The sequence below is a fragment of the Chrysochloris asiatica genome, unplaced genomic scaffold (assembly GCF_000296735.1).
Source record: "Chrysochloris asiatica unplaced genomic scaffold, ChrAsi1.0 scaffold00112, whole genome shotgun sequence".
In the NCBI taxonomy this organism is placed as follows: Eukaryota; Metazoa; Chordata; class Mammalia; order Afrosoricida; family Chrysochloridae; genus Chrysochloris; species Chrysochloris asiatica.
Window position 1 is genome coordinate 3,383,610 of NW_006408630.1, and position 25,163 is coordinate 3,408,772.

Sequence of the window (25,163 nt, forward strand, 5' to 3'; positions counted from 1 at the left end):
ATGCTTTTGAGTTATAGTGTTGGATGAGAATATTGAAAGTGCCATGGGCTGTCGAAAGAACCAATAGATCCGTTTTTGAAGAAGTGCAACCAGAGTTGCACTTGAGGCCAAGATGGTCAAACTTTGTCTCTCATACTTCGGACATATTGCCAGGAGAGACCAGTCACTGGAGGAGGATATCATGTTTGGTAAGGTGGAAGGTCAGAGAAAAAGAGGAAGACTCCAACAAGATGGATTGGCCAGGTGGCAACATTGATGGACTCAAGTGTCGCAATAATTGTGAGGTTGGCCTAGGATCGGGTAGTGTTCCATTCTTGTGCATAAGGTCACTATGGGGTCGGTACTGACTTGATGGCACCTAGCAACAACAACAACCAATGCTTACCCTACAGCTCCAAATTGTGTTATTGTTTTAGGTGCTGTTCAGTCAGTACTGACTCATACAAAACACTGCCTGGTCATGTGCCAACCTCTCAATCATTTCTATGCTTGACGTCTAGATGCTGCCACTGTGCCAGACCTTCTCACTGGGGTGTTGTTGTTAGGTGCCATCGAGTCAGTCTTGACTCATAGCAACTCTGTGCACAACAGAGTGAAACAATGCCTGGTCCTGCACTACCCTTACAGTTCTTGCTACATTTGAGCCCATTGCTGCTGCCACTGTGCCAATCCATCTCATTGTGAGTCTTCCTCTTTGTCTCCTCTACTTTACCAAACATGATATCCTTCTCCAGGAGCTGGTCCCTCCTAACAATCTGTCTGAAGTGGGAGAGACAAAATCTGATCATCTTGGATTCCAAGGAACATTTTAGCTGTACTTCATCCAACACATATTGTTTTGGCAGGCCATGGTACTTTTAATATTCTCCTCCAACAGAATAATTTAAATGCATCAGTTCTTCTACAGTATTCCTTATTATATCACTATCCAACCCTCACATGCATATGATGTTATTGAAAATACCACAGCTTTAGTCAGGCGCACCTTAATTCTCAAACTGACATCTTTGCTCTTCAGCACTTTAAAGAGGTCCTGTGCTGCAGATTTGTCTAATGCAATATGTTGTTTTTTTTCTTGACTGCTGCTTTCATGAGTGTTAATGGTTGATCTGAGCAAAATGAAGTCTTTGGCAATTTCAATATTTTCTCCATTTGTATGGATGTTGTTTATTGGTCCAGTGGTGAAGACTTTTGTTTTCTTTACATTGAGATGCAACCCATACTGAAGGCTGCGGTCTTTGATCTTCATCAGTAAGTATTTTAAGTCCTCTTCCCTTTCAACAAAGTCCTCTTCCCTTTCAACAAAGTTGTATGTATCATCTGCATACAACAGGTTGTTAATGAGTCTTCCTCCAATCCTGCTTCTCCTATTATTTGCTCAGCATACAGATTGAATAAAGGTGGGGAAAGAATACAACCCTCGTGTACACCTTTCCTAATTTTAAACTGTTCGGTGTTCCCTTGTTCTGTTCGAACAACTGCCTCTTGGTCTATGTACAGGTTCCTCATGAGCACAGTTAAGTGTTCTGGAATACTCATTCTTTGCAATGTTGCCATGATTTGTCATGATCCACACAATTGAAAGCCTTCGTGTAGTCATTAGGAACATTTACAGCTGTTAGAAAGAACAAGGGGACGCTGAAAAGTTTTTAAATCAAGATATGTGTGTGCCTGGGTTTGCATCCTTACACCATACTTATTTGCTCTGTATACTGAGCAAATAATCTGAGAAGCTGGACTATATAAACAAGAACATGGATCAGAATTGGAAGAAGACCCCTTAATAACCTGCCACATGCAGATGACACAACCTTGCTTGCTGGAAATGATGATGACTTGAAATGCTAATGAAGATCAAAGATTGCAATCTTCATTATGCATTGCATTTCATTGCACAGAAACTAAAATACTCACAAGCATGACAATAAATAATATATGATAAATGAAGAAATTACTGAAGTTGGCAAAGGCTTCATTTTGCTTAGATCCATAATTAACAGTCAGGGAAGTAGCAATCAAGAAATCAAATGTGTGCCTGACCCAGCTATGGTATTTTAATAGCCTCACTTGCATGTGAAAGTTGAACAATTTGAATTATGGTATTGGCGAAAAAGTACCATGGACTTCTGAAAAACGGAACAAATCTGTCTTGGAAGCAGTGCAGCCAGAATTCTCCTCCTTCTTGTTGTTAAGTATCATTGAATTGTTTCTGATTCATTGGGGCCCTACAAAGAGTTTCCGAGAAGCAACAAGTGGGTTTGAACCACAACCTTGTGGTTCAAACTGACCTTTCAGTACAGTGATTATCCTTCAGTACCACACCATGATGCCTTAGAAGTGAGGAAATTGGGATTTTTGTCTCTCATTGTTAGGTCACAGTATCAGCAGGTACCAGTTTCTGGGGAAAGATATCAAGCTTGGTTAAAGTAGAGCATCAACAAAAAAGAGAAAGACTGATTTTAGTGGTTGGTGCGTAAATTTGAATAATAGTGGTATTAACTGATGTTCCTTGAAGGCATATGGATATCATCCTAAATCTTGAAATGTTCTTTTTGATGATGAATATGATGCCATACCTCTTTAATATGTCATTTCTTGCACAGTAAATTATGTGATTGTGTGATTCAAAATGGCCAATGCCAGTTCATTTCAGCTCACCAATGCCTAGGATATTGGCATTAATGAATTCTATTTTATATGTCACAACTTCCAATTTTCCTAGATTTTTACTTCGAACATTCCATGTTCTGATTATTAATGTATCTTTACAACTGTTTCTCCTCATTTTGAGTTGTGCTCCATCCACAATGTATGTCCCTAAACCTTTGCTCCAGACACATCAATATGGTCAACTATACTTGGAGGAGGCAGCTCTTCCCCAGTTGTATTTTGAGTGCCTTCCAAACTGAAGGACTCTCTTTTCAGCATTAAATCTGACAATATTCTGGTGTTCTTCATCATGTTTAAGTATTCTGGTGCTGTCTGACAGTGTTCCACTGTCATAAGGTTTCCAGTGACTAAATATTCAGAAGTAGCCCGTCTCACCTTCTTCCTATTCTTCCATGTTGTTGTTGGTAAGTGCAATCCCATCAGTTCCTACTAATACTGACCTTGTACAGGATTTCTGAGAAGATGCTGGTGTGTTTGAACTGCCAACCTTCTGGTTTGTAGTCCAGTGCTGATCCTGCAGTGCCACACCAAGAGTCCATAGGTCTTGCTTACTTAGACTGTTTATATTCAATTCTAAAATGACTCATTTCCTTAAAACTTGGCAAAATATTTTTCATATGCTATGTTTCTCAAAAAAGAAAAATATTGGTCCTATTTATCAGGTATGTGAGGAATAAGAATTAATCTAGAGGTAAACCTCTTTGTATCTTTTTTTTTTTACTAAAATAAAAGAGGTATATAATAATTTATTTTTAAAGATGTCTTCCAAATATAAACTTAAAACAACACCCAGTAGGATAAGCATTCTAGAAGACTGAGAAACCTCTACCTTGTGATTTTCAAGCAAGGTCTCTCTGTAACATTAATGTGGAAGTTTTAGGATTTGTGAATTAGATATCCTGGAAAGGAGTAAATGAAGTAGTTGAGTTCTGGAGGCCTTGAGTTTTGTAATTATGTATGAGCTTATTTTTGGTAAGCATATCATGAAGTAAAGTTTTGCATTTATTTTGAAATATTCCAAGATCTTTAACATTATGAAAATTTAAAGTATTTCTCAAAGAAATAATACATTATTTTTGTTTTCTAAATTAAAGCTGAAACTCCACTATCGTTTCCAAGGGTACCAGAATTAGTTTGTTAATGATAAATGCTAGGTGATAAGATTAACCGAATCTGTAAATAACAGCATTCCTGAATAGAAAGTACATTTTGTTTTTTACAAAAATGATATTAGGGCATTGAGAAATGAATTTAAAACCTCTGGCTTTTTATATCCTAGGGTAAAATAAACAGATGAACTTATTTCCTATCCATTTTCTATTTTGTAATTTTATAATGCTAAGAATGAACTAAAAGAATATTTGAAATTTGTTTCATTTATTTCCTAGAAAATTTGCTTCATTGTTTACTTGTGTTGAAATACAAGAAGTCTTCAAAAAGTTCATGGAGTATTGACATGAAAGATAATGGATTTTTTTCCCACATACTTTTTGAAGCCTCCTCATATATGTGTTGAAACTTCTCATTCATATTTGTATATTCTCTGGTTTTGACCATGCAGATCTTTCTTTCTGTAACTGCTTCCATGGATGTATATAGAAATACAAGAGATACCATTTTAATATGCAACTTTGCATATCCAGAATACATTGTTAGGTGGTTGGATTATTGACTTGTGGAGATAGTGTGATAGAACGTGGAGAAAATCTCTTTTTCTGTTTTGAGAATTTGTATGTGCTTGTGGCCTTTGAGCTTGCTGCAGCAATTATAGTCTGACTCTGGAGGCCTGGCAAAGGATCAGCAATGGACTGCTAACTGCAAGTTTGGCAGTTCAAACCCACCAGCTGCTCCTTGGAAACTCTATACAGGGTTGCTTTGAGTCTGAACTGGATCGATGGCACTTAAAACAACAAATGAGTAAGGCAATTTTATTAGCAAAATAAATACAATCAAATAAAATACTTTCATTTTTAATCATAAATTCCATTTCTCAGAATGGAAGACTGTGACAATTACTTTTGAGAGGATGAAGCCAAGTAAGGAAAGCTAAAACTAAAGAAATCCCAGGAGAGTTTTATATGTTAGATCCTACGTAAAGAAAATTAATGTTATGTTAAATGGTGTTAAATCTTTTATGCTCCAGGAAAGTTATTTGTTTGTCCATTTAATTCATTGTAAAATCAATAAAGCCAAATCTCTGGAGAGTCAGTTAACACAAGAAGATAAGTTGAACATTCTGACTTAGTCTTTTTTTTTTTTTTTTTTTTTTTGTAGTCCACTTGTTTTTGAGTGATACAATTAAATGCCATTTTATTAATCAATATTACTATCTTTAATTATTGTTAAAGAGACCTGGGAACACTGGGGGTTAGACATTGGGATGTTAATCAGATTATTAGTGGTTCAAATGCACCAGCCACTCCTTGTCAGAAAGATGAATCTGTCAGCTCCTATAAGGATTTCCAGACTCAACTCAATGACAGTGAGTTTGTTTTTGTTTGGTTTTTAATTATTATCTTAATTTAAGTAAAAATAGTTGTACATTTATGTGACTCAGGGCACCAAGGGTTTGGACCTTTTGGCCCATCTTTTGGTCCAGCCTCTGCATCAGTAGTGCACCGAACATTAACCACACCACTTGCCTTGGAGTTGAATCTGACTCATGGTAACCCCTTATGTGTCAGAGTAGAACTGTGCCCCATAAGGGGTGTTACTGTCTGAACTTTCGGAAGTCACTGGCCATTCCCTTCTTCCCAGGTTCCTTCTGGGTAGACTCAAACTGCCAACCTTTTAGTTAACAGCTGAGTGCTTAACAATTTGCTCTACCCAGGACTCCCATAAAAGATAACACAAATGATGCTAATTGTTTCTGCTTCATGCCAATCATTGGACTCCATGTACAAATGTGCTATTAATAATTTAAAAATATGATACATGAAAAAGATGATTATGATAGTGACATAGACATGAATTTTTTACTTTTAGAGGAAAAATTGAAAAATGTCTATATTTCAAGTCATGGTTTGATTAAAATTTCCCTCTTATTAGTGAGCCACAATAATGAGGAAGCTTCCTAAATGCAGCAAAAAGTTCAACTGACTATATTAGGAAACTTCATAAATGCTGCAAAAAGTTCAATTCTGGCTTTGAGGGGAAATGGAAATTTAAAAAATATAAACAATGAACAACAAACTCCTTTGAAGTTTTCACTCAGAGTTTTCTCAACATTAGTAGAAGTACAATTAATGTGAGAGCTGTGAAAAACAATTCTTAGATTTCCCTTCTCAGGGAAGATTTCCTATGAAAAGAACTTGTCACAGGAAGAATCCCTCATTCTACTAAACCACATATAACCTCAGGGACGTGTCGGTTAAATCGACTAATACCGAGGTAGTGTCTAATGGGCAACTCTTAATTGATAATAACCTTAGTGGCAATCAAGATAAATTGATGCTTTTTTGTTTTTGTTTAAAAACTAGCCTGACTCAATCATTACAACTTGTGAAAATTTTCAAGAAAGAACAAAACTTTATGCATGAAGAGAGTACAAAAAGAAAACAGATTGACCCAAATTGAGATCATTGACACATTGATCTTGATCAGGATGTCAGCCATTAATGACCTAGTTCAAGTTTTGTCTTCACTTTGACATTTTTTTAACCTCTCATTTCAATTTGAGTAGTTGTTCACCAAAACTGCTCTGCACATCTGGTTATGATACAGATTCTGAACTGCTTAAAGCCAGGGTCTGTGTCATGCAGCTATGTCCCCAACTCTTTATCCTGCCCCTAATCTGCACTAATACAGTGCCAGACAATCAATGGATGTGGATAAAGTAATAACTATATAGAGTGACCAAATGGTTAAATGAATAGATGAAACAAGAGGATAGAAAATTAATGCCATTAGTGCCTTGGTTAAATATTGCTTAAGTTTGAGTATCTATAATGTTATCTTATATTCTCTTCATTTCCTTGTAGCTATCTTATTTGATATTTCTCTTTGAGACATAAGTTGACAAACTCTTTGAGACGTTTGTTATTAAAGCTAGAGTTCAGTTTGACATATCTCTAACACCTCGTTTTATATGTATTCTTTTATTCCCAGAGTATTCTGAAACTGTTTTGTGTTTTCTTTAATAGCAATGGCCAGTTACTGATAGATTACTATTTGCTTGGTGTATTAGTTTCCTCTTGGAAACAAACTTCCATAGTATTTGTTGTTGTTGTTTGTTGTTGCTAGGTGCCATCGAGTCGGCACTGACTCATAGCGACCCTATGCACAGCAGAATGAAACAATATCTGATCCTGGGCCAACCTCACTACTGTTTCCACAGTTGAGTCCATTGATGCTGCCACCTGCCCAATCTACCTTGTAGGAGGTCTTCCTCTTTTTCTCTGACCCTCCATCTTACCAAGCATGATATCCGCCTCTAGCGACTGTTCCCTGCTGACAATATGTCCAAAGTATGAGAGATCTTGGCCTCTAAGGAGCACTCTGGCTGCACTTCTTCCAAAACAGATCTATTGGTTCTTTTGGTAGCCCATGGCACTTTTAGTATTCTCCTCCAACACCATAATTCAAAAGCATCAATTCTTCTACGATCTTCCTTATTCACTGTCCAGCTTTTGCATGCATATGAGGTTATTGAAAATACCATGGCTTGGGTCAGGTGCACCTTAGTCCTCAAGCTGACATCTTTGCTCTTCAACACTTTTAAAAGTTCCTGTGCAGCAGATTTGCCTAATGCAATACGTCATCTGATCTCTTGACTGCTGCTTCCATGAGTGTTAATAGTTGATCCAAGAAGAATGAGTTGCTATGATTCTGAAAGCTATGCCACCAGTATTTTAAATAATCAGCAGGGTCACCCATGGTGGACAGGTTTCAGATGAGCTTCCAGACAAAGACACACTAAGAAGAAAGAGTGATGAACTACTTCCGAATCGTTAGTCACTGAAACCTTATGAATACAGAGAAACACTGTCAGATACAGGGCCGGAAAGTGAGCCCCTCAGGTTGGAAGGCACTCAAAACGTGACTGGGGAAGAAATGCCTCCTCAAAGTAGAGTTGACCATGATGACGTGAATGGAGCTAAGCTCATGGGAGAAAAGGCCACAGAACCTTCATTTGCTGATGGGGCACAACTCAAAATGAAGAGAAACAGCTGTAAACATCCATTGAAAATCGGAACATGGAATGTACGAAGTATGAATCTGGGAAAATTGGAAGTTGTCAAAAATGAAATGGAACACATAAACATCGATGTCTTAGGCATTAGTGAGCTGAAATGGACTGGGATTGGCCATTTTGAATCTGACAACCACATGGTTTACTATGCACGGAATGACAAATCGTAAAGGAATGGTGTTGCATTCATAATCAAAAAGAACATATCCAAATCAGTCATGAGATACAATGCTGTATGTGATAGGATAATATCCATGCACCTACAGGGAAGCCCAGTTAATACCACTATTATTCACATTTATGCACCAACCACTTAAGCCAGTGAGGATAAAATAGAAGAATTCTACCAACTTCTTCAATCTGAAATTGATCAAACATGCAATCAAGATGTATTGCGTGTTGTTGTTAATTGATGTCAAGTTAGTTCAATTCATAGCGACCCTATGTAAAACAGAATGGAACACTGTTGGTTCTGCACCAACCTCAAAATTGCTAGTACACTTAAGCTCCTTGCTGCTGCCATTGTACCAATACGTATTATTGGAAGTCTTCCTCTTTTTCTTTGACCCTCCACTTTACTAAGCATGATGTCCTTCTCCAGGGATTGGTCCCTCCTGATAATATGTCTAAAGTATGAGATATGAAGTCTGGTCATCTTGGCTTCTAAAGAGCATTCTGGTTGTACTTTTCCAATACAGATTTGTTGGTTCTTTTGGCAGTCCATGGTACATTTAGTATGCACCATGTGGTACATTTACTATGTTCTCCAAAACCATAACTCAAATGCATCAATTCTTCTACAGTCATCCTTATACACTTGACATAGTACCATATCCCTTATTCTGTAGTATAGTGCCACAATATCAGTGCTTGAAACAATACAAATTTATTATCTTTCAGTTTTATGGTTCAGAAGCCTATAACAGGACTTACAGGGATCAGAGAGGGCTGTGTTTTTTTATGTAAGGGATAATCTGTTTTCTTGTTCATCACGTGTTGGGCCAATTCAGTTCCTTATTGTTGTAGGGCAGCTGAGGTCCAGGTTTCCTCATCGGCTGTCTTCTGGGGGCTGTCTTTGCTATTAAAAGTCTGTCTTCATTCTTTACATATCGTCTCCTACACCTCAGAGCCAACAGCATGGCATTATAGCCTAGTTGTGCTACTATCTTGGTAACCTACTATTGCTGCATCTCTCTCACACTGTGGGTTGGAAAGGTTCTCAGCTTTTAAGAACTCAGGACTCTTGTAATTATATTAAGCCTACTTGGATTTTATTATTGTTAAGTGCCTTTAAGTTAGTTCTGACTTCTAGTGACCCTCTATAGGGTTTCTAAAGAGCACTTGAATAATCCAGGACAATTTTCCCACCTCAAGATCTGAAACCGAATCACATTTCCAAAATATCTTTTGCTATGCAAAGCAATATCGTCACAGGTTCCAGAATGTGAGCATCTTCAGGGAGTTAGATATTTATACATATCATTTTGGTTATTTCCGTTTATCAGAAGAAATAAATTTTTAAAAGTTGTGTTGATCTGTTATATTACAAGAAAATGGCAGTGTCATGATTTGAACCCAGGTCTATTTGAACCTAAAGCCACCTTGATCTTAAATCCCACACCATCCTGCGCTTTGTGTGTATCCTACCATATATGTACCACATACACAGACATCACTCAATGAACTAAATTTAATTTGAAAATCACATTGGACCAAGGAAACAGTACAGTCTACATTCTTACTTCTGCCAATTCATATGCAAATCAGCCTTGTATATTTAATGCAGGACTCTGAAGAGAATTGGGCATATTCTAAACTTATATCAAGGCTATTAGAAGCTAATTATTGGTGAATTTATTAATTTTGTAAGATCTTCAGTTTTCAATGGTAGCCTTGTCTAAAGACTGTTAATGAAATGGAGAAGTTATAAACTTTCATTTCAAAAATGTGTTTTTCATGTCTAAAATGGTATTTTAGGAAAGCAAATCAATCATTTTTTCATATGCTTATAGCTCTAATATAGTTTTCAGAGTTAAACATTAACATTTAAGATTGTAGTACAAATTAATTGTAACTAATGTGTGGTTGGTCATTTTGGATATTTCTTATTGCTTATTATAACATGCATATATGGCTGTCCCAAAGTCTATAAATATCCATATATTTGGCCCTAACTATGAAAAACTGTTTATTTTTTCCCCATTAGGCATTTTTTTACATTGCACTTGTTTATTCTACTTTAAATGTGTTTTCTATTAATAGCCACAGTTGTTTTTCTTAATTACTCTGTTTTAGTTTAGATTTCTTGAGAGTTCTTCAGTGAAGCAAGCCCAGAATGTGCTATGTGAATGTTTACTTGGTTGATTTGTCCAAAAAAGCTCAGTTTTGTGTCTTTGTACCTTGTTTTCCTGAATTCAGCTGTTATTATGAAAGCATTATTTACTCACAATTATTTCCTTTTCCTTGAAGAACCTTGATGCTCTGCACGACCATCTTGCTACTATCTACCCGGGTATGCGTGCACCTTCCTTTAGGTGCACGGATGCAGAAAAGGGCAAAGGACTCATTCTGCACTACTATTCAGAGAGAGAAGGACTTCAGGATATTGTCATTGGAATCATTAAAACTGTAGCTCAACAAATCCATGGCACTGAAATAGACATGAAGGTAATGATCAGTACTGGAGACTCTGCTGAAGACAGATTACATTTAGATTATTAAAAATGATACTCTGTTCATTTGTCTAAAGTCATTTTTCCTAGTAGACTTTGCTAATGGTATACATAAGCCAGAAAAGCAGAAACATAAGAAATCTATATTTGGCTCTGGAATGCTTTCTACGGGATTTTTTTCCCTTGTGGAAGAATTTTCTTCCTAGTTACACATTGCTTGTTTTTGTTGTTAGTGCCATCAAGTTGATTCTGACTCAGCAACCCTGTATAAGGTTTTCTAGGAATGGCTGGTGAGTTTGGACCACTGACCATGCAGTTAGAAGTTCAGTGACTATCCTATAGCACCACACTAGGACTCTAATTGTTTAAAGCAGCATAAAATTGCTTTTGCATTTTCCATATGTTCACACAAGCTGGAAACCAAGACGGTTTGTGACTGGCTGAACTACTGTCTTCAGAGTATCTAAAACCTATAAAGTATATAGTAAACATGAGAAATTATCTAAACTATTGTTTTACTGATTATTGTTGCCTTGTGAATTTTTTATCTGTCCCATAAAAATAGTTGTAATATTTCATTTTGTGAACTAGAAGTTTCTTTTTTTTCCTTTTTTTTATGAAGTTACTTTCATGAAAAGAGCCAGCTTTTAATACTTTAAAAATTATGTTACTATTGAGAATAATGCAGGAGTTTCTGGGTGGTACAGATGGTTAAACACTGGTCTATGAACTCAACAGTTGGCATTTCAAACCCACCCGCAAGGTGTATCAGAAGAAAGGTCTGGTGTTTGACTTCCAAAAGGTCATAGTTTTGAAAACCCTATGGTGTACAGTTCTACTCTGCACACATGGAGTTTCCATGACTCAGAATCAACTGTATGGCAACGAGCAACAACATTGATAACACACACACACAAACACACATGTTATATATATTTATATGCCTTAGGATGGTGTCCTGGTGTGGCACTGTAGGATAAACACTGTAGGATACACCACAAGGTAGATGGTTCTGACCCACCAGCTGCTGCCCGGAAACCCTATACAGGATCACTATGACTCAGAACCAACTCAATGGACCACAGCAACATGTTAGGGTAGAGTGATAATTTCAAAGTACTGATACTGCAACTGCGCAACAAAGAGAACCACTGTTTTTCTATATTTCTGACCTAATCTCCCCTAGTCAGCTGCTTTTTGCCTGCTCTGCATGTCTCACTTTAACAGCCATTTGTAGTGACCCCAAGGATGAGCCAGGTGGGAAGATTTTCCATAAGGAAAATTTTAGGTACTTACGGAAAATCTTGGGTCCCATAGCCATGCTCTATCCTGCATGTGAAGTCCAAAACTCTTAAGATAGTAAATAATACAAAATAAAAGTCCTAACATTTAAATGTGTTGTGCTAGAAAAGCATCCCACATATTTACCTAGTAAAGTCGCACTGTATCTCTTATTTGTCTTTCCTTCAGGAATCAGTTTCAGTCATAGCCTTTACTTGGCACTTATTGGTGACTCCCAGTTGCATCAGTTTTTCACAACTAGAAAGCAGGACTGTGTGTAACATGACACAAATCCAGAGACATTTTAAAATTAAAACACTGGACAAAGGGATATACTCCTTCTAAGACTGACTATCAATGGAATTCAATAAAAATAGTAAATGCTTCTCATTTCCAATTTTTTAAACCAAATAGTAAAGTAACATTTTAACTACATTGAAAGAACTTGTATTAGGGGATTTATGTATAATATATATATTATTGCTTTTGTTTTTTGTTTTTTTTTAAATTTAATTAGGTACATAGAAACTTTAGAAAAGAAACACAATATGGACTTACTTTGAAATTGCAGTTTGCTATGAGTCATAACCAACTCGATGACACTTAACAACAACCAACAAAATATTAGTGTACTAGAATATAAGCCATAGGAAGTTGACACTGAAATGCATTCACACTCAAATTGTTATTATTTATGTGGTTCACTTTATACAGTATTTAAGTTCTCTTTGGCTCTTATTTAATCAAGTATTCAGTATAGACTTCTGAAATTGCATATTTAAAATATATTCTGAATTTTTTCAAAAGATATTATTTATATTCCTGAAATACCTTTATGTCAAATGTGCAAACCCAGAGCTACAGATAGTACAAAACATATATGAGATATTAGTTAATGTCAGGAAGTGATATGCCAATGAAAATTTTAAAATAGAATTTAAAAAGCAGTTTGTTTTGCCAGTTTGATCAAAGCATAAAAAAGCAGAAATAAGGGCATAATTTAAAAGTTGTAGGTACATATAATTATTTTAGTCAAAAGAGAAACACAGCAGAGGATTAACATTAGGCCTGAATGTTAAGGTTGACTTTGTTTTTTCTATGAGACTCTAGAGGAATTAACCTTATTGTAACAAAAATCTAAAATTATGTAACAATGCAGTAGTTTAGTGAGACAAATTATAAATTGTAATGATATCCTAATTTTGCCATGAGGCAATATGCCTTTGCATATAGAATGGTTGTTTTATTCTTTAAGGCTCACAGTTAATCAGTGAACTGAACAAAAAAGTGAAAATCATCCATATTTTGTCTTTATTTAGCTGCAACTATGAATAAATAAATGAATAAAGTCTTATTCGTTCACTCTTTGGATCTGGCTCCTGCTACAATAGAGTTTGTGCTTTTGTAAGAGAATAAATGTTAGTCACTTTTTTCTAATTCAGAAGAAAACAAATTTTCCTTTGCCTTGATAATGGATTTGCCATTGGAGAATATATTTTAAACTTATTTATTTCCTTAGATTATAGAGCTTTGCTCACAATTACCCTTATTTCCTTATGAGTTCCTAGGTTTGAAATTTACCCAGGACTATTAAAAAAAGAATTTTGTTACAGATAGATAATATTTTGTTACATATCATCTTGCTATCCTTCAGAAATAATAAAATACCCTCCCATTAGCTGCATTCGAGATATCTCTTTTTGTGTCTTATTCAATTTGGTATTAGAATTTTATATACTTGCCAATTGATGGATAAAAAAATAGTATTGTACGCTTTTCATTTCGTTTTCCACTGTTTAAAAATGTCATTTTAATCATATTAGATGGAAAGACCATGCATACTGTATGAATGTGCCTGGCTGAGGTGGCTGAGCCCACCAAGATAAGTGGTGGCTTTTTCCTAATTCTGCCAAAAAAGTCATATAAACTAGTGAGTACCTGGTACCAGATCTGCAATTTAGTCTGCAGATTTCATAAGTCAATGTTCAGAAATATTTTTTCTACTTTATATATACTTAGTATCTGCATATGTGTTAAACTTCTGTAACTAAACCCCTAAACACAGCTCTCATCCCAGTTTCTAAGATACTTTGTCTTAATTTAACTGAAATGCCAACCACTAATGCTATTTCCCTCTTTTGACATGTAGGTTATTCAACAAAGAAATGAAGAATGTGATCATACTCAATTTTTAATTGAAGAAAAGGAGTCAAAAGAAGAGGATTTTTATGAAGATCTGGACAGATTTGAAGAAAATGGTACCCAGGAGTCACGCATCAGCCCATATACCTTCTGCAAAGCTTTTCCTTTTCACATAATATTTAACCGGGATCTTGTGGTCACCCAGTGTGGCAATGCCATCTACAGAGTGCTCCCTCAGGTAAAATGACATTATACTTTCATGGGACCTGAGACAAAAAACCATAAAGACACCACTTTTACAATGGCAATTCATTTAACCTCTTTGACTTCGTAGTGCGTTTCATGCATCAAACACTCATAGATCACCTACTTTGTTTAACTTTGAGCTTAGTGTCCTGTTGCAACACTGTAGGATAAGCACTGGACTGCTAACCACTAGGTTGGTGGTTCAAACTTACCAACCATACCTATAAAGGGTCACTATGAGTTGGCACTGACTTGATGACACTTAGCAGCAACAACAACAGATGTATTTGAGCATGTTGCAACTTTCCCTAGGAGAGTTCTTTATTTATTTTTCTCATTTAATCACTTAGGGATTGTTGGAAGATTATGTGGAGATAGTATATTTGTTTTAATGAAAAAATGAGTAACTTTATAACAGTATTCAGCCTTCACTTGTTCATTCATTGAGTAAATATTCATGGGATAGCTTTGTTATTGTCAGCAGCCATTGAGTTGGCCACTGAGTCATGGTGTCCCCATGCACAACAGAAAGAATGTTGTGATCCCTAGGATTTTCATTGGCTAATTGTCCAAAAGTAGGTCACCGTACTTTTTTCCCTAGTCTCTACTAGTCTGGAAGCACCACTGATATCTCTTCAGCATCATTGCAACATGCCAGTCTCCACAAACAGATTGGTTGTGGTGCTCATGAGGTACATTAGTTGGGAATCAAACCAATCCTTCCACATGGTGTTGTCAATAGGTGCCATTGAGTCGGTTGTGACTCATAGCGACCCTATGCACAACATAATGAAGCACTGTTCAGTCCTGTGCCATATTCACAACTTGTTGTTACACTTGAGCCCATTGCTGCTTTCACTGTGCCAATCCATCTGGGATGTTCATTCTTTTTAATTGCTGACCCTCCACTTTAACAAGCATAATGTTCTTTGCCCTCCTGGTGATATATCTGAAGTATGAGAAATGAAGTCTCACTATCCTGGCTTTTAAGGAGTATTCTGGCTATACTTCTTCCAACACAGATTTGTTTGTTCTTCTGGAAGTCCACAGAACTTTTATTATTATTTCCCAACACTATAGCTCAAATGCACCAATCCTTCTATGCATTGTACAACTTTTATGTGTATTTGAAAATACCATGGCATGTGTGAGGCATACCTTAGTTCTCAAACGAATTATCTTTGCTCTTGAGCACTGTAAAGATGTCTTGTGCAGCAGATTTGAACCTTCTGCATAGAAGGCAAGAATTCTACTACTGAACCACCAATGTTTTCTCTAGCTGAAAATACCTTCCAAAATCAAACATTGACATGTTAAGGAAAAGATGACATTTAAAAGAAAAATAATAACAACAACAAAAATCAAAGAACACTGAACAGGAAAACATAGAAATTACCATGGGGTTGAGTAGGGAAAGCAACAGAAGACAACTGTTAAGGTGAAAACCTACATTTCACTTGTGTTATTTAGACCCATTTATAAAATTATTTTGTTAAAATTTATGATCCATTATTTTCTCTTTTATTTCATCTATTAATTTTTAGACTTGTCATGACATGTGCTCAGAGGTATATTTTTGCTTAAAATTAGAAAAATCTGTATAATTCAAGGGCAAAAGACCTATAAATTTGGAAGCTGAAGTGTGCCGTATAAAGAGTGTCGATTCTTTTGCTGGCTGGCTCCACCACTCGCTCATTGTATGACTAAGTTACTTCGCCTCTCTCTGCCTATTTCACCTTGTTATGACATGAGCAGATAGAGAACATTAGGAGCAATAAATCCAGTGCTTTCTGCATTGTAAACACTCCATAAATATTACCTATCATTAGAAGTGATGGAGTCCTGGTGTGTCACTCTAGAATAAGCACTGGGTTGCTAACCACAAGGTCGGCAGTTCAGACCTACCAGCCACTCTTCGGAAACCATAGACAGAAATACTGTGAGGGAACTGACTTGACAGCACTTGACAACAATGTATGGACTTGCTTACTTTGGACACATCATCAGGAAAGACTAATCATAGAAAAGAATATCATGTTAGATAGAGAGAGCCAATGAAAATAAGAGAAGCCTTCCATGAGAGGGATTAAATCAGTGACAGCAACAATGGGCTCAAACATAGCAACGATTGTAAGGATGGTGCAGGTGCAGGCAGAATTTCCTTCTGGTATACATAAGATGATAATGAGTGGAAGCCAACTTAAGGAGAACTAAAAACAGCAACATTATTATTACCCATTTCTTGATAAAATTTTTGAGACGTTTTGCGAATGGTTTGGGCATTTAAACTTCATTTTGAACATTAGAGATTTAATACGTCCTGCTGTTTTTCAAAAGATAAGTTTTTTGTTCTTTCTTCTTCTGTAAATGCTTTTTTTCTTATTTGTGTTAGTTTATATTTGCCATTTTCCATTTGAATCCATATTAGGTAGCATATTCATGCCGCTAGTTTATGTCCATTTAAAAGCTGAGTTGCATAGGTCATTTGAGTTTTTAGCCAAGTTTCCTATAAAATAATCATAATTTTCTTTTTGTTAAAGCCATTGAACTGGTTTAATTTGTTTGTTTGTTTTTTTTAGATCAAATCATAACTAATAAAAATGTTTTTTTCTTCTTTTTTGTGCATTTTAGCTTCAGCCTGGAAATTGCAGCCTTTTGTCTGTCTTCTCTCTGGTTCGTCCTCATATTGACATTAGTTTCCATGGGATCCTCTCACACATTAATACGGTTTTTGTATTGAGAAGCAAGGTAATTATTATATTATTTCATTAAATTGAAGTAAGTAAGACATGTTACAAATTAGAAGTGGTCAGGAGGAAATTTGGTTACTATCTCATCTGGGATAGGGGGTGGATTACCAAATAAGCAAAGTAAGCATGGGCTTATTTTTGCTCACTTACTGATCTTCAGTGAACAATTTCACATAGGTTTCACTGCATCTGTCAAAACCATGTGAAATTCTTCATTACAGAATGGTAAGTTCACACAACTAAGGTAATGTTTACTTTGCATACTACTTATTTTGTTCCTATCAAGGACTCCTTTTGTGGTACTGTGGGATAGAGCACTGGGCTTCCAGATCAATTTGAACCACAAAGTCAGTGGTTCAAACTTACCAGCTGCTCCTTGGAAAGTTACTATGAGTCAGAACCAATTCAACAGCACTTAACAGCAACAACAATCAAATTGAAAGACTCATTAGTTATTTATATCAAATCCTAAGTATTTTAACTAGTAAATGCTGTAGGGTTCAAGGAGAGACAGAAGCCAACCATACCTAGAAGCAGAGTCTTTGATGAGTAAGCACAAGTTAGTCCAGACTTAACTTGCTTACTTAATGTCCACATCCTAAGAAATGGAAAAGGCATAAAGAAATAAAAATCAAACCTCAAAGTCAGACCTACCTAAAAGGCATTGTTAGTGATTTTTGGGTTGCATCAGAAGCAATGATACTTTATCAGCTGAACAGAACTAACAAAAGAGTGAGTTTTAGAGAATGCCTTAGTGTGGTCCCTGCTGCCTGACAAAACTACCATCTTTTATTTCCCCTAATTTTTGGAAATACCAGAATTTGTGAAGTTTGTTTTTTCTTTTCCATACGCTTCAAGTAAATTACTGATTTGTATCCCTTTTTATTGTTTAGTGTGCTTCGGTAATTTTTGAGGGAACATAAAATGGTAATAGTCTTTATTTTGAAAATCTAGATATCACCTAGGTTTCATAGTTTCTTTTCTTTCGATAATGTTATTGTTGTTGTTGTTAGCTGCTGTTGAGTCAGTACCGATTCATAGTAACGTTATGCATAATAGAAAAAAAAAAACCACTACTCTTTATATACCCACCGCATAGTACTTGCTACACTTGAGCTATTGCTGCTTCCACTGTGCCAGTTCATCTCATTAGGAGGTTTTCCTTTCTTCCCTGACCTTCTAGTTTACTGAGCATGATTTCCTTCTCTAGGGACTGGGCCCTCCTGATAATATGTCCAAAGTATGACAGATGAAGTCTTGCCATCCTGACTTCTAAGGAGCATTCTGGTTATACTTCTTCCAACACAGACTTGTTGGTTCTTTTGGCAATCCAAAGTACTTTCAATATTATCTTTCAACACCATAACTCAAATGCATCAATTCTTCTATGGTCTTTCTTATTCACTGTCCAACTTTCACATGTATATGAGGTTACTGAAAATACCATGGCTTTGGTCAGGTACACCTTCGTCCTCAAATTGACATCCTTGTTCTTCAACACTTTAGAGAATTCCTGTGCAGCAGATTTGCCTAATGTAATATGTCATTTGATTTCTTGACTGTTGTTTCCATGAGTGTTGATGGTTGATCTGAGCAAAATGATAGATACAGATATAGATGTGGTGTTGTTAAGTGCCATCGAGTCATTTTCAATTCATAGCGACCCTGTGTAGGGTTTCTGAGGAGTGGCTGGTGAGTTTGAACCTCCAACCCTGTAGTTCAAACAAACCTTGCAGTTCAGTGCTATATCCCACAACACCACATCAGGACTCTGATATAAATTTAATATGAGTTATTTTCCCAGAGTGCACATCTTGTCCTTGTTTCAGCCTTCCAAAAGATTTTGTCTAAACATGCTTTATGTGTATAGAACCAAATATTTTCATCTACTCTATAAATGCAGGTGTAGGAGTTTGGAAAGTTTGATGTCTTGTAGTCACACTGGAAAATCAGAAAAAGAATTCAGAGAAGTGTTAAATATGTGAACAATAGCACAATTATTGTCTTTCTAGGTTCAAAGGTCAATTCGCTTGCCTCTAGTGTTTGTAAAGTAAACAGTATGCCTGCTATCTGGCAGAAATCTGGGGAAATGTCTTCACTTCTAACTGATACTTATTCTCCCTCATGGTTTGGTGGGAAATGAAGCATGTGTCTTTCTCTTTGCTAAATTGTTGGGCATGGATTAAAGCACTAGTTAATGGACATGTTTTCTCTTTTAAAGGAAGGACTGTTGGATGTAGAGAAATTAGAATGTGAAGATGAACTGACTGGGACTGAGATCAGCTGCCTACGTCTCAAGGGTCAAATGATCTACTTACCAGAGGCAGATAGCATACTTTTTCTGTGCTCACCAAGGTAATAACTTCTAGATTAATTGTAATTCATAAAATTACCCATGTTTAGCTAGCAAAGGAATTCAATAAAATTTTAATCAATTGCATCAACATATTCTGAAATGTAATTATCTTTTACAACCTTTTTTATGTTGTTATGTGCCATGGAGTTGGTATCGACTCATAGCAAACTAATGCATAACAGATAAAACACAATCGTTGCTACCCTTGAGCCAATTGCTGCTGCCACTGTGCCAATCCATCACTTTGGGGGACTTTCTCTTTTTGCTGACCCTCTATTTTACCAAGCATGATGTCCTTCTCCAGGGACTGATCCCTCCTGATAATATGTCCGAAGTATAAGAGACAAAGTCTGGCCATTCTGGCTTCTTAGGAACACTCTGGATGTACTTCTTCAAAAACAGATCAGTTTTTTTTCTTTTGGCAGCCCATGGAACTTTCAATATACTCCTCCAGCATCATAACTCAAATGCATCAATTCTTCTACAGTCTTCCTTATTCACTGTCCAATTTTTGCAAGCATATGAGGCTATTGAAATACCATGTCTTGTGCCAGGCACACCTTCATCCTCAAACTGACATCTTTGTTCTTCAACACTCTCTAGAGTCCTTGTGCGGCAGATTTGCCTAATGCAACTCATCCTTGACTGCTGTTTTCCTTGAGTATTGATAATTGAGCTGAGTAAAATCTCAGTTAATCTCATTTAATATGAATATGCTCAATTAATCTCCTAATGCCAATATGCTTAGAAGAGATTTATTGTATTTTACGATTATGCCTTAATCAATTTGCTGATTATTTGGGCTATTAGATTGTAAGATCAAACCTATCATCACCTAATTCTATAGTTTTGTACCTTCAAATGAAGCATCATATAGAACAGGAAAGCAATTCTGTAAAATGTCTAATATGATGCTATAAATACATGACATAGTCTTCCTCTTTATCTCTGATCCTCCATCTTACCAAGCATGATATCCTTCTCCAGCAACTGTTCCCTCCTGACAATATGTCCAAAATATGGAAGACGAAGTTTGGCCATCCTGGCTTCCAACAAGCACTCTGGCTGCACTTCTTCCAACACAGATCTGTTGGTTCTTTTGGCATCCCATGGCACCTTTAGTATTCTCCTCCAACACCATAACTCAAAGGCATCAATTATTCTATGGTCTTCCTTATTCACTGTCCAGCTTTCGCATGCATATGAGGTTACTGAAACTACCATGGCTTGAGTCAGGCGCACCTTAGTCCTCAAGCTTTGCTCTTTGTTCTTCAACACTTTAAAAAGGTCTTGCGCAGCAGATTTGCCTAATACAATATGTAATTTGATTTCTTGACTGCTGATTCCATGAGCGTTGATAGTTGATCCAAGAAGAATGAAGTCCTTGACAACCTCAATCTTTTCCCCACTGATAAGAATGTTGTTTATTGGTCCAGTGATGAGGATTTTTGTTTTCTTTACATTGAGATGTAATCCATACCTAAGGCTGTGCTCTTTGATCTTCATCAGTAAATATTTTAAGTCCTCTTCACTTTCAGCAAGCAAGGTTGTATCATCTGCATATTGCAGGTTGTTAATGAGTCGTCCTCCAAACCTGATGCCAAGTTTATCTTCATATAACCCAGTTTTTCGGATTATTTGCTCAGCATACAGGTTAAAATAAGTATGGTGAAAGAATGCAACCCTATCACACACCTTTTCTTAATTTTAAACCATTCAGTTTTCGCATGTTCTGTTCAAACAGCTTCCTCTTGGTCCAGGTACAGATTCCTCATGAGCACAATTAAGTGTTCCAGAATACTCATACTTCACAATGTTATCCATAGCTTGTCATGATCCACACAATTGAAAGCCTTTGCATAGTCAATAAAACACAGGTAAACATCTTTCTGATATTCTCTGCTTTCAGCTAAGATCCATCAGACATCAGCAATGATATCCCTTGTTCTGCCTACTCTTCTGAATCCGGCTTGTGTCTCTGGAAGTTCTCTGTCAGTGTATGCTTACAGCCATTTCTGTATTACCTTTAGTAAAACTTTACTCGCATGGGATGTCAAAGAGATTGTCGGATGATTTCTGCATTCTGTTGGATCACCTCTCTTTGGAATGGGCACAAATATGGATCTCTTCCAATCAGTTGGCCAGATAGTTGTCTTCCAAATTTCTTGGCATAGATGAGTGATGCCTAGGATGTCAATATTTATGTGTTCCATTTCATTTTTGACAATTTCCAGTTTTCCTAGATCATACTTCATACATTCCATGTTCCAGCTGGTAATTACACTTGTTTCTCTTTATTTTGATTTGTGTCCCATCAGCAAATGAAGGTCCCAAAGGTTTTATTTCATTCTTGTCATTACAGTCAATTCTACTTTGAAGAAACAGCTCTAACCCAGCTGTATTTTGAGTGCCTTCCACCTGATGGGCTCATCTTCCAGCACTATATCTGATAATATTCTGGTGTTCTTCATCATGTTTCAATATTCAATATTCTGGTGCTATCTGACTGTGCTTCACTGCTTTTCATAATGTTTTCAGTGATTTAATATTCAGAAGTAGTCTGTCTTTTCTTTCCTATTTGCCTTAGTTAGGAAGCTCAACTGAAATCTGTCCACCTGCTATCTTAACTCAATTAAACTAATAAATTTGCTTTCAAAAAAATAGTTTTATAATTTACCTTTTCTAGTTCAATATGAATATTTGTAACCATGTGTCTTCATTTTAAACTTTTAGTTTTTATACCTTTGTCATGAACAGGTCTTATGATATTTAGGAGGCAATATAATCTGGTGTGACACTGAATGATCAGCACTGGACTGCTAACCATGAGGTCAATGGTTCAAATTCCCTAGCTGCTCCTTGGAAACCCTATACAGGGTTGCTATGAGTCATAATCGACTCAATATCACTAATCAACAAATAACCAATTTACAAAAGGGTTGATTTCAACAAGTAGATTTTGCATTCCACATTCATTTTAACAAAATAACATAAAGTGTCCATATACTTCATTAGTAATCTCTTTGATCATTTCTCAACTAATTCTTGCTTTGGTTTATGGACAGCACTGCTGGTAATATATTGCAGGGAGATCTTTTATTTATCGAAGATTCTTCAGTAAAGTAATATCTTAATTAGATAATTTTGGAGAAATAATTATAGCAAATGACCAAAGGTCATTACTTTGCATTTAAACAACTCAAGCCAATAATATAATCTTAATATATTGTAATCACAGAGTAAAATTATAAACAAACAAAATAGTCCATTTTTACTTGTACAATCTTACTGAATTCATAAACATTATTTTTTTCCAGAAATAGTTTGGGTAATTATAAAGATGCATAAAAGTCAGCAAGCTCAAGTGTTCTAAATAAATTAAAAATTAGTATAAGAAAACAAAAGTATAGAAGAATTTAGACCTAAAAGAAACAGTAACTCAAAAAATGCATGTTTTGTTGTTGTTAAGTGCTGTCAAGTCATTTCTGACCCATAGTGACCCTGTATAGGGTTTCCAGGGAGCGGCTGGTGAGCTTGAACCACTGACCTTGTGGTTCAAATGACTTTGTAGTCCAGCACCTTAGCCCACAATGCTATACCAGGACTCCAAAATGCATGTTGCATAAAATATATGGGGAAGACGTATATAGACTTTGGTTGCATATTTTTTGTTGTTGTTTTTATTTATAAACAAGCCCTGGCCAATTTTATTAAATGAAACAAAAACCATGATTTATTTTTCACCAGTCTGTTCTGGCATGCTTCTAATGATATCAGAGTCACCTGGATCAATGATAGCCATTGTTCAGACTCTGTACTATTTTCCGAACGATGTGCCCATTTAAATATTGTTGCCACTATAGTGATGGACACCAGTTTTAGCCACCATGGCGTAGAACTGTCTCAGATTTCTTCAAGGCCAGGCAGTTGTTAGCAAGAATGACAAGTATTGCTTTGCCTTGTCTGATCATCTTCAGAATCTGCTTGTATACCAGCATGTATTTCCCACTTCTTATAACAAGTTAAAACCTAGCGTTGATTAACTCCAGCTGCTTTTTCCGTCTCCTTTGCGGCCATAATCTTCCCGCATTAGGTGTGGGATGGCTTCCAACCAAGAGCAGACACCAAAGCAGACACCAAGATGGCCCAGGAGGGAGAAAGGCGAATGTAAATTTTAAATCATCTCTTCTAAAAAGGAAAAGCAATCATTCACAAGATTATCAATAAATCAAAAGTGGACTGTTCCACTCCACTTCCAGTGGTGTTACATGTTGGGCTGCTCGCTGCAAGGTCAGCCGTTTCACTCCACCAGTAGCTCCACAGGAGAAAGATTTAAAGCCTAAAATATCCTACAGAGAGTCCCTATGAGTCATAATTGACTAGATGGCAGTGAATTTGGGTTCACTTTCAGCAAGCAAGGTTGTGTCATCTGCATAACACAAGTTGCTAATGAGCCTTCCTCCAGTGCTAATGTCACATTATTCTTCATATAATTCAGCTTCTCTGATTATTTGCTCAGCATACAGAGAGAATAAGTATCATGAAAGGATATCATCCTGATGCACACTTTTCCTGATTTTAAAACATCTAATATCTGCTTGTTGTCTTCAAATGGCTGTCTCTTGGTCTAAGTACAGATTCTTCATGAGCACATTGAAGTGTTCTGAAATACTCATTCTTAGCAATGTTATCCATACTTTGTTAAGATCCATACAGTCAAATGCCTTCGCATAGTCAATAAAGCACAAGTAAACATCTTTCTGGTATTTTCTGCTTTCAGTCAAGAGCCATCTGAAATGAACAATAATATCCCTCCTTCCAGGTTTTCTTCTGAATCCTATTTGAATTCTGGTAGCTCCCTGTCAAAAAAGCATTTGTGACCATTTTTTGTTTGTTTGTTTAATTATCTTAAGCAAAATTTTACTTGCATAGGATATTAATGATATTGTTAAATTATTTCTGGATTCCATTTGGTCATCGTTCTTTGGAATGGGCACAAATATGGATTTCTTTCAACCAGTTGGCAAGGTAGCTCTCTTTCAAATTGCCATATTTCCATATTTTCCAACTACTGAGATTTCCTCTTTATTTCTAATTTTTTCATTCCAAACACCAGTAATTATTAATGTATCATGATTGCATGTCTGATAAACCTCAGACTGAAGAAGTTGGTAGAATTCCTGAGTTTTATCTGCATTGTCCTTAATGGATGGTACATAAATTTGAATAATAATGGTATTAACTGGTCTTCCTTATATGTATGTGGATATTATACTATCACAGACAGCATTGTACTTCAAGATAGATCCTGAAATGCTCTTTTGGGCAATGAATGTGACACCATTCCTCTTCAATTTGTCATTCCTGGCATAGCAAATCATAAAGCTATATGATTGATTAAAAAAAAAAAAAAAAAGTGGACTGTTGTTGTTAAGGTTGTTCAAGTCAATTTTAACTCATAGTTCCAACTCATAGGGTTTCCAAGGAGCAGCTGGTAGGTTTGAACTGCTGACTTGTGGTTCAAACCGACCTTGTGTTCCAGTGCTTTATCCCCCAGTGCCTTACCAGGACTTCAAAAATGGACTAATTCCCAAAAGAAACATCATTACCCAGATAGAAATATGTCTTCAAAAGAAAGAAGTAAACAATGTTATAATAAATTACAATTGTATTAAACCCCTGGAGGAATCCTGGTAGTATAGTCAGTTATGAGTTGGACTGCTAACCATAAGGTCAGCAGTTCAACTCTACCAGCTGCTCCATGGGAAAAAGGTGAGGCATTCTGCACCCATTCATTACAGCTGAGCTTTTGAATGATAGAAGGTGGCAGAACTATATTTCTTAACTATAATAAG

The 25,163-nt window shown here is 36.3% G+C and overlaps 1 protein-coding gene across 3 annotated transcripts in view; it reads left to right on the forward strand.

Annotated features, from left to right (window-relative positions):
* The window catches only part of GUCY1B3 (guanylate cyclase 1, soluble, beta 3), a 104,653-nt gene that overhangs the window by 61,542 nt on the left and 17,948 nt on the right, over nucleotides 1-25,163 (forward strand). For all 3 annotated transcript variants that reach the window (XM_006867907.1, XM_006867909.1, XM_006867908.1), the window contains 4 exons: nucleotides 10,331-10,528; nucleotides 13,964-14,194; nucleotides 16,834-16,950; nucleotides 19,174-19,307. In XM_006867907.1, coding sequence (XP_006867969.1) covers nucleotides 10,331-10,528; nucleotides 13,964-14,194; nucleotides 16,834-16,950; nucleotides 19,174-19,307 — 680 coding nt within the window. The remainder of the gene's footprint in view (nucleotides 1-10,330; nucleotides 10,529-13,963; nucleotides 14,195-16,833; nucleotides 16,951-19,173; nucleotides 19,308-25,163) is intronic.